At 44.2% G+C, this 14,361-nt stretch overlaps 1 protein-coding gene across 3 annotated transcripts; it reads right to left on the bottom strand.

Moving 5' to 3' along the window:
* Positions 1-9,299, bottom strand: sil1 (SIL1 nucleotide exchange factor). Of its 3 annotated transcripts, none has more exons than XM_034222862.1 (12): positions 9,076-9,299; positions 5,260-5,382; positions 4,712-4,832; positions 4,298-4,403; positions 4,108-4,201; positions 3,872-3,958; positions 3,258-3,353; positions 3,051-3,172; positions 2,089-2,185; positions 1,844-2,008; positions 539-703; positions 1-445 (listed from the first exon to the last, which is right to left on the bottom strand). In XM_034222862.1, the coding sequence occupies exons 2-12, from the start codon at positions 5,353-5,355 to the stop codon at positions 248-250; spliced, it is 1,347 nt and encodes a 448-aa protein (XP_034078753.1). In that variant the 5' UTR covers positions 5,356-5,382; positions 9,076-9,299; the 3' UTR covers positions 1-247. The 3 variants fall into 3 exon arrangements, with proteins under 3 accessions (XP_034078753.1, XP_034078754.1, XP_034078752.1); XM_034222863.1 differs by having other exon boundaries at positions 5,260-5,357; XM_034222861.1 differs by having other exon boundaries at positions 5,260-5,368; positions 9,076-9,295.
* Positions 9,300-14,361: the final 5,062 nt, after the last annotated feature.

The raw sequence follows: 14,361 nt of genomic DNA, 5'->3' as shown, positions 1-14,361 counted from the left end.
TCATTTTTAAATAATAATTTATTCTTAAACTCTGAAAACAGAGTCAAACATTTTACAATGACAACACCAAAAAGAGAAAAGGTTACTCTGATCCCAAACCCACAATCTGATGCCACAGGTCCATCCTGGTTTTGAACTGGTAGATGAAGTCTCGGGAGTTTGTCCTTGTGTTCATGGTTACTTCAGAAGTCTGTGCACTACTATCTGTATGTAGAGCTGAGTTCAAGGCCACTGAGCGCTCCTCTGCTCATCGGAGTTTAACGTGTAGAGCGTTTATAAGGTCCATCATCTCTTCAAAGTATTCGTTCTCCTCTCCTAGGATCATCTGGGACTGGATCATGTCCTGGTACTGTTCTCTGAGCAGGAGCAGCGAGGCCTTCAGGGAGCTGTGAGAGCGGTACTGATCCACACACACCGGAGCCAGCGCCAGCATGGCCCGCAGAGCCTGGGACACACACACACACTATTTATTTGACTGAAGCAAACACTGAAGCCTTCCAGCCTCTCTGTTAATCATGACATTTTCTCAGCACTGCACCTTCTCTCTGAAGTCGTGCTCGGTGGAGTCCAGCAGCTCTGGGATCAGACTGCACCACCCCTCCTCCAGCAGCCCCTCCCTCAGAGACACCAGAGAGTACTGCCGCAGAAGCTCCTGGTGGGAGGCATGCAGCCCCGGGTCCAGACCGGCCTGGGAGATCAGCTCCTGGAGCGGGAGGAGAGCAGCGTCACACACTGACTCACTGCCACCAGAACACTGTCTGTGTGTGTGATGGCAATGATGTATTCATTCAAATGTACTTGTATTATTATTATTATTATTTCAATACAATTGAAAAGATACAGAAATATAACTGTTAACAAATAATAAGCTGGGAAGGATGAGGCAGAAAACCCACTACACTTATTGGAAGCCTCTACCTCAATAATAATACAATTCACAATGTTTTAGAGAAGACAAGTTTCCAAAATCACATGGATTCAATAGTGATGGCAAACGTAGGAACAACATACAGTAAAAACAACAATATTACTCACAAAATGGAATGCGTGTGTGAAGGGGATGTTGGTGTTTGACCTGCAATGACTCCTAAGCAATAGCATACTAAATGTGCCTATGAGTGAACAGCAGGTCAATGGTCATGTAGGTGTTTCTGTGACTTTAGAGGAACAGTGCTTGGTCAGGTTGGAAAAGCCTCCTTACAACTGAGTATGAGTATCGGGGTTAATGGCTAAGAACAAGCCCCTGTCCTAGATGTAGTGGTGGGATGTATTCAAGTGCAGTAACTCAAGTACTGTATCATTTTGACTACTTTATACTGCACTACATTATTGAAGCACATATTGCACTTTTTACTTCACTACATTTATCTGACAGCTTTAGTCAGCTTTCAAATGTCTAAATGCCGTTTATCTGCATTGTCCCCTTTGCTGTGACTGTACATGTTCCCTCTGTGGGACGAATATAGGATGTCTTAATCAGATTGCTAGCTAATACGAAATGTAAATACACCAATAAATAAACATTGACCAATAGGTAAATACATCCAGCTGCTGTATACACATTGTATTAAACTAGCTCCACACTTACCAGCTGGAATGAATACATTAATGCCAATAATCACAATCCAGTAATTGAACATATATGATTCTGAAATTAGCTATTGCACTAAACAAGTATGTGTTTCTACCGAGTGTATCATCTGAGAACTTGTGACCTGTAAGCGATGTAACCCTTTTAGACGCCGTGTGTAACTGGGGGCCACAAATACAAAGAGTGTGTTTCTGTGCATTGCTTTCCTTTCATGTCTGAAGACAGCAGTTTTTATATTGCGACGACAGGTACCTTCTCACTGATCATGTCGTAGAGCATGGTGACGATACGAGTGCGCAGGACCCCCCCTCGGTCCCCCCTGAACAGCTCCGACAGCACCTGCAGCCCTCCCCGGGACAGGAAGTGGCGCTGGGCGAAGGGGAAGTTGCGTAAGAGGGAGGCCACTGCAAAGAGAACCTGGAAAGAAGAATATCCCACATTAAATATTACAGCTCTCCTTCACAACATCTCACTGAAGAGCAGCTGTGTGTGAGCACCTTCTTCTTGACCCACAGCGGCTGATCTGTGGCCAGCATGGTGAGCAGCGTCTGCAGAGCCCCCCCCTCCATGGCCTTCACCTGGACCTCCGGGTTACTGCAGGACAAAACATCCGTCAGTCACCACCATTACATCCTCTCTGAGTGTGAGCATAGCTTACAAGAGGCAACCTTTGGGAGAGGGTAATGAAGTCAACCAATTTGGTTTTCTTTTCTTTTTTTTAAAGGGGGACATGTAGTGTAAAAGCAGTTTCGCTGACAAAATATGCTGTATTTTTATTCATTATTTATGCAAATGATATCAAAATAGATGAAGAAATATCAGGCAAGTGTTAAATAATAGTACCAGAGCATTTCCACTGAAACATAACATAGCTTAATACAGTCCATAGACAGCACACAAGGCAAAGTGTCCAACCTGTGTGTAACCCTGAACCAGCTGTTTGTTATGAGGCAGAGACGGGACTTGTAGTCAGAGACGAGGAGGGTTGTAGGCAGTGTTAACGTCTTTTGTTTAATTATATTTGTACTGAATGAGTGGGGGTTTGAATACACTACATTCACAAATTCAACACCACACAAAATGTCACTTCTTCCAACAAAAAATAAATAATACATAAAACAAAATATATAAATATATATATAACAAATATATATGAAAACAAATGATAAATACATGAACTAAAGAATAACAAGGTTGATGCAAAATGCATCCCCACTCATTCAAAAATATCCATCTACAGAGCTTTGTTAATTGTGTTCCATATTTAGTGGAATTGTTTTCCTTTATTACTCTCTACTGACATTGTTGTTTCAATGTTCAAATCAAATGTCATTTACCACGTGCTTCCTTATATTTCCAGTTTTACAACATCAACTTCTTAAACAAGGCGTTTGCCCTCCAGTTGTGTTTCTTATTTTCTGGGTAAAGACATCCTCAGGTCAGAGCGGGGCAGCGGTACCTGGACACAGCTGATCCCAGGACGAAAGCGGAGCTCTCCTGCAGCCTGAAGTCAGAGCTGTTCAGGGTCTCCACCACCAGCTGCAGCCCCCCCATGGAGCACAGGTTCTGAGCGTTGTCCACCTAACGAGCAGAGGAAGAAAAGGTCAATCTCAGAATGCATGCGTCAGTGTGTGTAGGTGTTAATGTGTGTGAGTGTGTGTGTGACCTGATGCACCAAGTACTCCAGCTCCAGCAGGATGCTCAGCCTCTGCTCCGTGGTGCTGCTGCTGCTGTTAAACTGCTCCAGCAGACGCCTCATTATCTGCACAACAACAGTCATTCAGCTCAACTGCAGACTGAAGGACAGCTGGTCATAACCAGGCTTCAACATTTTGATTTCATTTGGAGCATGGCCACTTTGAGCAGGAGGTGTCTTTATGTGAAACCTGAGCTCTCTGCTTGCTGGAAGCTGTCTCCACTTCAGTAATGGTTCAACTCAAGCACTAATAATGCTTTGATTAGACCTGATGGTCTGTGTTCACTATGTGCCTCTCTTTTTAACTGTTCCCATTGAGAAGAGAGCCCATGCCGTCACATGCACACTGCGCCCAGCGTCTTGGTTTGGAGCGGTCGCACAGCTATTTTCTTTTTTAGAAAAGCGCCTGTGACAGTTTACAACACAACAGTTTACAGCTAGAAATTCAATTTATGGATAACAGATTTTATTTGACCCAAGGACATTTTCCCAGATAGCTCTCATAAAAAAAGAACCTCTCAGTTTGTCCTGAATCACATCGCTTTGTCCCTAAAGAAATGACATTTCTCTAATGTGTGATGTACCTGATCATCCGTCTGCACCAGCAGGTCCAGCTCAGCCATCTCTCTCTTCAACTCCTCCATGGGACGGAACCGGGACGCCACCGAGTCCTGACACACACCAATAAGAACATTAATACATTATAGTAGAACAAATATACCATTCTATAGAGGCCATAACACATTTATGGCAGCTTTTCCACTCAGTGCACAGTGTGTTGCTAGAGTAATTAAATATGCAACATGCACTGTGCGGTTACCTGGTGCTCTGCGCTCTCCGGCTTCATGTCCTCCTTTATCTTCTTCATGACCCGTTTGAGCTCCTCCGGACTGATGGAGGTCTCTTCTGTCTCTCTGCTCACATACAACACATTCACAGTCACTCTCTCACAGCAGTAGACCTCAGATCAGCTGGACAGGAAGTCCTGCAGGTAGAGACTCTGGACCTACCTGTGCTCCTGGTCCAGGTATTTGAGCTGCTCCTCTCCCAGCCGCACCTCCCTCTGACCCGTCTGCAGGTTCAGCCGTACATGAGAGCCTGCGGGCACCGCCTGACCTACACACACACACACACATACCATTTATACATCACTTCAGGGGACTTACATTGACTTACATGCATTTCCTGGAGACTTATCCTAACCTTAACCATAACCAACACATGCCTAACCCTAACCAAGTCTTCACCCTAAAATTAATGATTCCCCTTATGGGGACCTCCATTATGTCCCCATAAGGGGGGCGAGTCGCCACAAGTGACTGTGTAAACAGATGTAGGTCCCCACAAGGATGGTAATGCTAGGAGACACACACACACACGTTTTAGATCAAACAATGTACCTCTACAGTCCTTCAGTATTTTACCTGGTTTGAGTGTTTGCCACTCCTCTGTAGGCTGGACCACCTCGAAGTCTCCTTCATCTCCTTCATCCATCACCTCCACTTCTCCTTCAGTATTCTCCACCACAGCTAGGGCAGAGTCAGACTGCAAACACACACAACTAGATCATGTATTCTCTGGTGTACTGGCCAACAACCTTTTTAAAGATATGATGAAAAAACAACCAGTTTGCTTTAAATGACACTATAGTCATCCTCAGGCTAGCTTGCAACTGTACTACTTGCCCCTGGACTGTCTTGGATCAGAGACCTAGCTTCCATCACCTTGTTTGACATCTTACTGGCCCTTGAGCTGCATACACCAACATGTGTGTACCCTAACAGTATGTACTGTTGCTGAAAGCTGGTAAGATTCACAGCTTTCATAGAATATTCAATATTAGTCAATTAACCTCGGAGATCTGGGAAGACCCGCTTCCTGACTGATAATATCACTCATTTTCCATCAGTAAAAAGTGTAATTCCAACATAACACATCAGGAGAAAAAGCGGTATAGTCCAGTATAACTCACCTTCTGGCTGAGAGTGCTGGTCATGTGACAGCAGAGCAGCAGGAAGAGAGCCAGAGAGCTGAGAGGAGCTGCAGAGCGGCTGGGGATCAGCTGCATGACTGAAACACACCTGGATGTGAAGAACTATCATTTAAGGATTCAAATGTTACCACAAGTATACCTAACTGATGTTCCTGATTTCAAGTATATTTCAAATGTACTTTTAAAAGTCTATTTCAAAAAAGGTACAAATAAATAAATACAGATATTAAGTGAACATAGAAATAGAATTTGATTGTAAATTGTATCCATAGAGTGCTTTTAGAGGTCATTTGAAAATACTTTTAGTGGCAAGAATTTGTTTTAAAGTATAATTTTGGTTAGTTTTCTTTATTAAAATGTACATCATTAGAAGTAATTAAAAGTACTTTTACAAGCAGTGAACTTTTAAATAACTATATTTAAATCTGTATTTCCTACAATCTGCCTGATAAAGTGTCCTTGGGAAGGATGCTAACAAAAGCAAGTTCTCCCTAGGTGCACACTTAACTATACGTTTCTGTAAATAAAGTACAATAATAGTATTGAAAAAGTATGACATTATTCAACCCTACCTCCCTGTAGTTAAAACACATTTAATATATATATATATATTCTTTACAAACACTGGGGGGGGACACCTGAACACTGAGGTTGACCCCCCCCCCCCTCCAAACAGACATGTTATGATAATACCATTTGTGACAGGGACGTGCAGACATTTGGAGGGGCTATTGCTCTAAACTGGAAAAAGGGCCTCCCCCCCGATAAAAAGACCTTTTAAAAATTGTAACTTGTTTTTAATGTAAAAGAAACCAAACTATTATTACATCAACTAAATTGAACAGTGATTCACATCCCATAACAAAATAAGCTAAGGTGACTACTTGCATTCGGTAACTTGTTTTTAAAAATGAAAACCAGGGACATTTTTTGTTTTGTGGTCCATATCTCATTAAAATATGTAATGTTAGTAACTATTAAAGACAAAATGAGGACAATTCTGTTCTAATGTAGTGTGCCCTTTGTAACTGCTGTGCAGTCCAGACATACTGATAAAATAGAGCCTCTAACTAATTACCTTAAATAAACGCACTAATTAATTAAACCAGTTCAATACGCATTATTCTTATCATTCTTTATGAGCGCAGTAACGGTAAAGTATCTAATTACTTATTTATTTAGTATTCCATAACTTAGTAACAGAGATGGTCAAACTAAAGTGGTAGACATGGCAGAAATCCTACAATGAAGCGGGACAGTGAACTGTTCACCCGTGAGAGGGCGATCAAGAAAAGAGAGCGAGCGGCGCATTGAGCGAGTTTACAGATGAAAAGACACAGAAAGACAGAAGCACAATAACAACAAGTAGCTATATTTAGGTCTTTTTTTGTAAATAACCGCCGGTATCAAGAGGAAGTAAAGTCCCCTGGTTTGTCCCTTATACCCCAACTGCCATGAGACAACTCAAAATCAAGTTTCCCAAATCCGACACCGAGGTGGTCTTAACGCGCCGGTGTTCCGGATTAACTGGTTCCCCGATCAACTGGTTGACAGATGTGGAGGTTTATCCTCTCAGGTAAACTGTGATCCACCCATGGGGAAATGGGATCCGCCCAGATTAAACTGTGTTACGACTTCTGTAGCTATCTACCAGCGATCATGTTTAATATGAAAGACACACACATATACATCCCTTATAAAAACGGCATTCTTCAGCACTCATCCAGATAACATGTGACTGTTAACACGTTTTGCAAAGATAGCAGCAGAAATGTCATTGCTGCATGTGCAGGGATATTAGACTTTAAAATGCTGATGGGTCATTAATGTTGGTCTCGGCAAACAATATTAGGAATCCTCTATTCAAACCACATAATATTCAGTGTCCATCGACATGAAAATAACAAAAAAGTTCATGCTTGACTCAAACCCGAGTCCCAACAGCAAAAGTCACTCCAGCCCTGCGCATTATGAGTGCGCCACGGATCAACACGACGTATCGAACCACCACACTATAATATTTTAGATTAACCTTGTTAAAAAGTTCCAGAAAAATGCAACCCGACCATCATTTATAATGTGAGCGAATGTACACTTTAAGCCATATAATATACATATTATAATATAGTATACTGACTGAGGTCTGTATCAAGCCTCATTAAGACCCACCGAGATCAGATATCCTAGTTTATCAGCCTGCGAGCCCACATTATGTTGTGATAAGTGTTAGTTTTACATATAAGTGTGTCAAGGTTAATGTAAAATATTATAGTGTGGTGGTTCGATACGTCATGTTGATCCGTGGCGCACTCATAACGCGCAGGGCTGGAGTGACTTTTGCTGTTGGGACTCGGGTTTGAGTCAAGCATGAACTTTTTTGTTATTTTCATGTCGATGGACACTGAATATTATGTGGTTTGAATAGAGGATTCCTAATATTGTTTGCCGAGACCAACATTAATGACCCATCAGCATTTTAAAGTCTAATATCCCTGCACATGCAGAAATGACATTTCTGCTGCTATCTTTGCAAAACGAGTTAACAGTCACATGTTATCTGGATGAGTGCTGAAGAATACTGTTTTTATAAGGGATACATGTGTGTGTCTTTCATATTAAACATGATCGCTGGTAGATAGCTACAGAAGTCGTAACACAGTTTAATCTGGGCGGATCCCATTTTCCCATGGGCGAATCACAGTTTACCTGAGAGGATCACAGTTTAACACAGCTGAAGACTTCTCCACGCTGCTTTCAAACTCTGAGTAAACAACGTGTGCTTCACTGGGAGGCTGTCTGAAGGTGTACACAGGTCTCAGGTGGACTTGGTATCACATTAAGACCGATATTCAGTAATAAGTCTGGCAACAATAGCTGGTTTAAATTATTTATTGGAGCTCGCAATGTTTTGAACAGACATCCCCAGTCAACTCGTTTTTCTTTTTGTAGTCCTCGCTGTTCGCGTCCAGATATCGCCATCGTAACCACAACCTCACACACTGGTACTGAATGTGCATCAAAGTGTTCCTATCCAGCCAAATATACCAAAAGATTTATGTAAACGACAGAAGAAGCGATCGAAATGTGTATTTCAGTCGAAGGCCACGCCTCCACATCTGTCAACCAGTTGATCGGGGAACCAGTTAATCCGGAACACCGGCAGATGACAGCGCTGACAAAGTGCGTTTCCCGCAGCGAGACGCTACGATACTAATTGTGGGCTTATCATGTTGATTCGGCCACAACAGAACAAATAAAAACAAACTCTCGCTCTCTCCAGAGGGGCAGGTCAGCCAAAAAGGCCAAACGGGCCGTTGCCCGGGCAACAATAGCCCGCACCTGTGCACGTCCCTGATTTGTGATAGTGCTGAGTGAATGTTTTTTTTCATTCTGTCACAAAAACACAAACATCAATCATGGTATTTCATGTTGTTTTGCTTGCTAGGACTTTAAACTGAACCAACATTTTGAAATATTGAACACTATCTTTTTCTCCTTTGTCCAAAATTAAATGTGTCCCTCATTAAATATCTGGCCTCAGCATGGCCTACATGTATTAGAACATAAAGATAGGATGCTCTTACAGTATGCGTGTATTCTCATCCTGTGCGCTCCCCCGCCTCTGTGTGCGACCAGCACGTGTAGTAACATGACATACAGTACAGATAGTGACACTTTGTTGACAGCCTGCCTTCGTGTCTGACAGCTGAGAGGAGAGCTAACCCAGTAGCATTTTAGAGAACTACCGCATTATTAGAAGAAAAAACAGCAGCAGTAACTTTAACAACAGCTCACCTGTTTGACTGAAACAGAAGAGACGCAGAAAGAAGTCAGAAACGCGCTGTCACCTCATCTCATGGACGTAAAGATGTATCTAGAGACCTGCCGAACACTGTGCTTCCCGCATCCTCACACTGATTAGCTCTCATTGGTCCACGTTCTTCTTCTTCTTTGTGATGTACTGGCGCTTTGCAATTGGTCCCATGGATGTATAATAGGAACGGATTGGTCCACGCCGGTCTTCTTCTTATACTTTAAAAACCATACAGCCGCTCTAAAGCTACACTGAGCACTACTACCACCTGCTGTTAGGGAGCGGTTATTATTCCATATGGCTCTACTACTGGACATTTAACTGATAGTGACAACAAGCATAGCGTTCCAATACCTACCGTACTATTTAGAATACCAGGGAAACACTTATTATGCTTTCCCGATTCCCATGTACTATTAAGTAGGCCTACCTTATAGGTTAGTATGCCAGAGAAAGATATACTATGTGTTCCACCAAGCATACTGCCGAAATAAAGTGATACATTTAATTTGAACTGCGTTCCGATATCTATACCGCTGTACTTTATTGCTTAGTAGGCCTATGCTAGAGAAGATGTATTGTGTTCCATTTTTAAAGAACCGTTCTGTTTAGTACCACTAATCATTATGCTAGAGGAACAAATAAAGTGTGTTCCAATACCCAATACAATTTAGTAATGTACTAATTAGTATTACTATGCCAGAATAAGATTTAATACAGAATGTATGTTTAAATGCGTGTACATGTACAGCACAACATGAACTGTTGACTTTGTTCTACCTTTATCAGAGCTAATATTTCAAGCTCACCTTGTTTGTATTAAAAGCTCTGTACACCAACACATTGTAAGCTTTCTGCTCTCAGGAGGGACACAGTAAATCATCCAGTTCAACATGACCTCAACGTCTAGTTGCCAGCATTGTGAACCTGGAAATGTTGAGTACACCAAAGTTTTATGTTAGAAATGTATAGTAAGGGTCTCCAGTACATAGAAACTGCAGGATGCTAACCTGCATATGTCAGAAATGGACTCCTCCATGCATCCTCAATAACCCCTAAAACCACCAAAATAGTTTTAACCATTGTCCACTCATTTTAATTAACACAACTTAATGCAAATTGTGCAAATTGACCAACATATGCAGGTTAGCATCCGGCAGTTTCTATGTGCTGGGGACCTGTACTATACATTTCTAACATAAAACTTTGGGGTACTCAACATTTCCAGGTTCACTATGCTGGTAACAAAACTAATTAGGCCAGCCAGACCCAGATATGTTTCAGATTACAGCCACCATTATGAAAGAATTATCGTTTAGAAATTTCAAGCAGGGCAAGTTACACATCATATAATTTATTGTTGCAACACTAACAGAGAATTGACGCTAAACGTTTTTTTTTCTTCTAAAACTGATCACAGAATTCTGTCGTCCACAGACGACACCATAGCCCACAGACGACACCATAGCCCACAGACGACACCATAACCCACACCATCCACACTGCCCTCTCACACCTGGACCAGAGGAACACATATGTGAGAATGCTGTTCATTGATTACAGTTCAGCCTTCAATACCATTGTGCCCACCAAGCTGGCCATCAAGCTCAGAGACCTCAGGCTCAACAGCACCCTCTGTGACTGGATCCTGAACTTCCTGACGAGCAGACCCCAGGCAGTGCGGGTGGGAAAAAATCACATCCTCCACCCTGATCCTCAACACTGGTGCCCCTCAAGGCTGCGTGCTCAGCCCTCTCCTCTACTCCCTGTTCACTCACGACTGCGTGGCCACACACAGCTCCAACACCATCGTGAAGTTTGCTGACGACACGACCGTCATCGGCCTGATCACCGACGAGACGGCGTACAGAGAGGAGGTCGAAAACCTGACATCTTGGTGCCAGGATAACAACATCCATCTCAACGTCAGCAAAACAAAGGAGCTGATTGTGGATTACAGGAAGTAGCAGAGAGAGGGACACGCCCCCATCGCCATCAATGGGACTACGGTGGAGAGTCAGCAGCTTCAGGTTTCTTGGTGTCCAAATCACTGAGGACCTGATATGGACTCATCACTGAGGACCTGACATGGACTCATCACTGAGGACCTGACATGGACTCATCACTGAGGACCTGACGTGGACTCATCACTGAGGACCTGACATGGACTCATCAGTGAGGACCTGACATGGACTCATCACTGAGGACCTGACATGGACTCATCACTGAGGACCTGACATGGACTCATCACTGAGGACCTGACATGGACTCTTCACTGAGGACCTGACATGGACTCATCACTGAGGACCTGACATGGACTCATCACTGAGGACCTGACATGGACTCATCAGTGAGGACCTGACATGGACTCATCACTGAGGACCTGACATGGACTCATCACTGAAGACCTGACATGGACTCATCAGTGAGGACCTGACATGGACTCATCACTGAGGACCTGACATGGACTCTTCACACAAACACCATCACAGCGGCTCTTCTTCTTCCTCCGCTGGCTGAGGAGGAAGACATGGACTCCAGGATACTCTGCTACTTCTACAGGTGCACGATAGAGAGGATCCTGACCTCCTACAGGTGCACGATAGAGAGGATCCTGACCTTCTACAGGTGCACCATAGAGAGGATCCTGACCTCCTACAGGTGCACCATAGAGAGGATCCTGACCTCCTACAGGTGCACCATAGAGAGGATCCTGACCTTCTACAGGTGCACCATAGAGAGGATCCTGACCTCCTACAGGTGCACCATAGAGAGCATCCTGACCTTCTACAGGTGCACCATAGAGAGGATCCTGACCTCCTACAGGTGCACCATAGAGAGGATCCTGACCTTCTACAGGTGCACCATAGAGAGGATCCTGACCTTCTACAGGTGCACCATAGAGAGGATCCTGACCTTCTACAGGTGCACCATAGAGAGGATCCTGACCTTCTACAGGGGCACCATAGAGAGGATCCTGACCTTCTACAGGTGCACCATAGAGAGGATCCTGACCTTCTACAGGTGCTCCATAGAGAGGATCCTGACCTTCTACAGGTGCTCCATAGAGAGCATCCTGACCTTCTGCAGGTGCTCCATATAGAGCATCCTGACCTTCTACAGGTGCTCCATAGAGAGGATCCTGACCTTCTACAGGTGCACCATAGAGAGGATCCTGACCTTCTACAAGTGCAACATAGAGAGGATCCTGACCTTCTACAGGTGCACCATAGAGAGCATCCTGACCTTCTACAGGTGCACCATAGAGAGGATCCTGACCTTCTACAGGTGCACCATAGAGAGCATCCTGACCTTCTACAGGTGCACCATAAAGAGCATCCTGACCTTCTACAGGTGCACCATAGAGAGGATCCTGACCTTCTACAGGTGCACCATAGAGAGCATCCTGACCTTCTACAGGTGCTCCATAGAGAGGATCCTGACCTTCTACAGGTGCTCCATAGAGAGCATCCTGACCTTCTACAGGTGCACCATAGAGAGGATCCTGACCTTCTACAGGTGCTCCATAAAGAGGATCCTGACCTTCTACAGGTGCACCATAGAGAGCATCCTGACCTTCTACAGGTGCACCATAGAGAGTATCCTGACCTTCTACAGGTGCACCATAGAGAGGATCCTGACCTTCTACAGGTGCTCCATAAAGAGGATCCTGACCTTCTACAGGTGCTCCATAGAGAGGATCCTGACCTTCTACAGGTGCTCCATAGAGAGGATCCTGACCTTCTACAGGTGCACCATAGAGAGCATCCTGACCTTCTACAGGTGCTCCATAAAGAGGATCCTGACCTTCTACAGGTGCTCCATAGAGAGGATCCTGACCTTCTACAGGTGCTCCATAAAGAGGATCCTGACCTTCTACAGGTGCACCATAGAGAGGATCCTGACCTTCTACAGGTGCTCCATAAAGAGGATCCTGACCTTCTACAGGTGCTCCATAGAGAGGATCCTGACCTTCTACAGGTGCTCCATAGAGAGGATCCTGACCTTCTACAGGTGCACCATAGAGAGCATCCTGACCTTCTACAGGTGCACCATAGAGAGCATCCTGACCTTCTACAGGTGCACCATAGAGAGCATCCTGACCTTCTACAGGTGCTCCATAAAGAGGATCCTGACCTTCTACAGGTGCACCATAGAGAGGATCCTGACCTCCTACAGGTGCACCATAGAGAGGATCCTGACCTTCTACAGGTGCTCCATAAAGAGGATCCTGACCTTCTACAGGTGCACCATAGAGAGGATCCTGACCTTCTACAGGTGCACCATAGAGAGGATCCTGACCTTCTACAGGTGCTCCATAGAGAGCATCCTGACCTTCTACAGGTGCACCATAGAGAGGATCCTGACCTCCTACAGGTGCACCATAGAGAGGATCCTGACCTTCTACAGGTGCACCATAGAGAGCATCCTGACCTTCTACAGGTGCTCCATAAAGAGGATCCTGACCTTCTACAGGTGCACCATAGAGAGGATCCTGACCTCCTACAGGTGCACCATAGAGAGGATCCTGACCTCCTACAGGTGCACCATAGAGAGGATCCTGACCTTCTACAGGTGCACCATAGAGAGCATCCTGACCTTCTACAGGTGCACCATAGAGAGGATCCTGACCTTCTACAGGTGCACCATAGAGAGTATCCTGACCTTCTACAGGTGCTCCATAGAGAGCATCCTGACTGGCTGCATCACGGCCTGGTTCAGCAGCTGCACCGCCCTCAATCGTAAGGCTTTACAGAGAGTGGTGAAAGCTGCAGAGCACATCACCAGGACGGAGCTGCCATCCATGGAGGACCTCTACTCCCAGCGGCTCAGGAAGAAAGCCCCCAGGATTATCAAAGACCCCCATCCCCCCAGCCACAAACTGTTCTGTCTGCTGCCGTCTGGCAGGCGTTACCACAGCATCAGGACTAAAACCACCAGACTCAGGGACAGTTTCATCCCACAGGCCATAAGACTGCTAAACACCTGAACTTGAAACAACATATCATACATAACATTCATCTGCTACTTAGGAATTATTTATCTAATATATCATATTCCAATAGCTTGCATATAGACTCTTATTTCACTATTTCACTTTTTTTAAACTATTTTTCTTTTTGTATTTACTTTTTAATATTCACTTGCACTGTATTATTGTGTTGCACCGTTGTGTTGTGTAGCCTGTGACCTAAGATTTTCATCGACATAACTACTCTGTAGCTATGTTCGTATGACAAATAAAGAACCTTGTATTTTGCAAAACA

The sequence above is a fragment of the Gymnodraco acuticeps genome, unplaced genomic scaffold, assembly GCF_902827175.1.
Source record: "Gymnodraco acuticeps unplaced genomic scaffold, fGymAcu1.1, whole genome shotgun sequence".
In the NCBI taxonomy this organism is placed as follows: Eukaryota; Metazoa; Chordata; class Actinopteri; order Perciformes; family Bathydraconidae; genus Gymnodraco; species Gymnodraco acuticeps.
The sequence above is the reverse complement of the archived record's forward strand: the minus strand, read 5'-3'. Positions and strand labels throughout refer to the sequence as shown.